Genomic DNA, 1,926 nt, shown 5'->3' on the forward strand with positions numbered 1-1,926 from the left:
CACACACACACACACACACACACCTGAGAAGAAAAACCCCTAATGAGGGTGAGATCCAGGCCTTGTAGTGGCCAGAGGAGGCCTGGATCTTTCCTGAGCCTGGGGACACCTTCCCTGCGGGATCCAAGGGAAGTACGCGAGGCACGTGTTAGACCCTGAGGTCTCTGATCCCTGGGAGGAGTCCTTCTCCGGGCATTCACGTCACCGTGGATCCGAGCCAACCCGCCCCCAGGGGAAGACCATCTTCCTGGGGGAGAGGTCCAGGGAGCTGAGGTGCATGGCTCTCGCCAAGGTCTGAGCCTGCACCCGTGGCCTCTGCAGACGGCCTACCCCCTGTTGATGACGCTCTTCGAGCTGGCTCGGAACCCTGAAGTGCAGCAGGCCCTACGTCAGGAGAGCCTGGAGGCCGAGGCCAGGATCTGGGAGAATCCCCAGAGCGCAACCTCGGAACTACCCTTGCTGCGGGCAGCCATCAAGGAGACCTTACGGTAGGTGTGGCAGACCCTGGCCGCAGCATCCTGGCCCCCTGTCTGGAGAGCAGTGCTCAGGGGGGCTTGTAGCCAGATCCTGGGGCTGTGAAGCAGCTTTGCCTGAGATGCAAGCCCTGCGCCTCCTCTCGCTCTCCCTAAAGGCATAGGAGCTCTTCTCCCTCTGGGATCCCACTTCAGTGCCCCAGGCGCCATCCTCGGCCACATCCTCCTTGGCCAGGGGCTGTTCAGGCTTCGGAACGTTGTGTAAGCTCAGGGGGTGCAAGGAAGCAGTTGCTCGAGATCTTGGCTTCCCAGTGCCAGACGTGACCCAGGAGGGTGGCTGGCAGCTCCCCTGGGCCAGTGCCTCCTGTGATAGGAAGGTCACAGAAGGGAAGCGAGGGTCCCAGTGACAGCTGAGGACTCTGTTGGATGCCCTTATCCACAGGCTGTACCCTGTGGGGATCTCGGTGGACCGAAATGTGTCCTCGGACGTGGTGCTGCAGAACTACCACATCCCGGCAGGGGTGAGTGAGGCCACACAGCCCCTCCAGCAGGCACCAAGCCCATGTGAGCTTCACACTCCTGGGGCCACTGACCCTGCCCCTCCCCACCTCTCCGCAGACATTGGTCAAGGTGCTACTCTACTCCCTGGGTCGAAACCCCTCTGTGTTTGAGAGGCCCGAGCGCTATCATCCCCAGCGCTGGCTGGACAACAAGGGCTCTGGCACCAGACACCCACACCTGGCCTTCGGCTTTGGTCTGCGCCAGTGCCTGGGGCGGCGCCTGGCAGAGGCAGAGATGCTGCTGCTGCTGCACCACGTGAGCAGGCCTGGGCAGCCTGGGGCTGGAATGGGATGTGACTGGGCAGGGCGTGGCCCCGGGGGGTGGTGGGAACGGGGGGCCCCGGGGCGTGTCTGGTTGCCTGCTTGGGGACCACTGGCTTCCCCCTCTCTTACGCTGCCCTCAACCCACATCGTAGGGTCCAGGAAGGCGGGAGAGGGTGGGCCAGGACATCTGGGTTGACCATTTGGCCAAGTGGACCCCGTGCCTCTGTCCTAGGTGCTGAAAAGCTTCCTGGTGGAGACGCTGAGGCAGGAGGATGTGAAGATGATCTACCAGTTCATACTTTCCCCCTCCACCCTCCCCCTCCTTACCTTCCGGGCCATCAGCTAATCACGCCACCGTGACGTCGGGCCAGTACTGCTGCCACCCCCTTCCGCCTGACCTCCAGCCCCCCTTGTTTTCTCCCACGAAACCTGCTTCCAGAGCCACAGCACTGTCCAGCCAGGGCCTTGCCCCAAGGATCAGGGGGGTGAATCTGGACCGCAGGTCCGGCCTGTGAGCCCAGTCCCACCAGCTCCTTCTCCAGCAAGGAGCACCATGGGAGGGCCTCTCCCCGTGTCGCCACCAGCCCTACCTCCAGGGGCCTCAGGTCCTCCCCTCCAGATCCACCCCC

The 1,926-nt window shown here is 63.3% G+C and overlaps 1 protein-coding gene across 1 annotated transcript; it reads left to right on the forward strand.

Annotated features, from left to right (window-relative positions):
* Positions 1-321: 321 nt before the first annotated feature.
* Positions 322-1,865, forward strand: LOC144219125 (cytochrome P450 11B1, mitochondrial-like; the record flags this gene model as incomplete). The annotated part of the gene is made up of 4 exons (XM_077749077.1): positions 322-488; positions 916-994; positions 1,092-1,289; positions 1,530-1,865. Coding segments are annotated over 4 exons (558 nt in total), but the record flags the coding sequence as incomplete, so codon positions are not given.
* Positions 1,866-1,926: the final 61 nt, after the last annotated feature.

Source organism: Crocuta crocuta, unplaced genomic scaffold (genome assembly GCF_008692635.1).
Source record: "Crocuta crocuta isolate KB4526 unplaced genomic scaffold, BGI_CrCroc_1.0 C29038053, whole genome shotgun sequence".
Classification (NCBI taxonomy): Eukaryota; Metazoa; Chordata; class Mammalia; order Carnivora; family Hyaenidae; genus Crocuta; species Crocuta crocuta.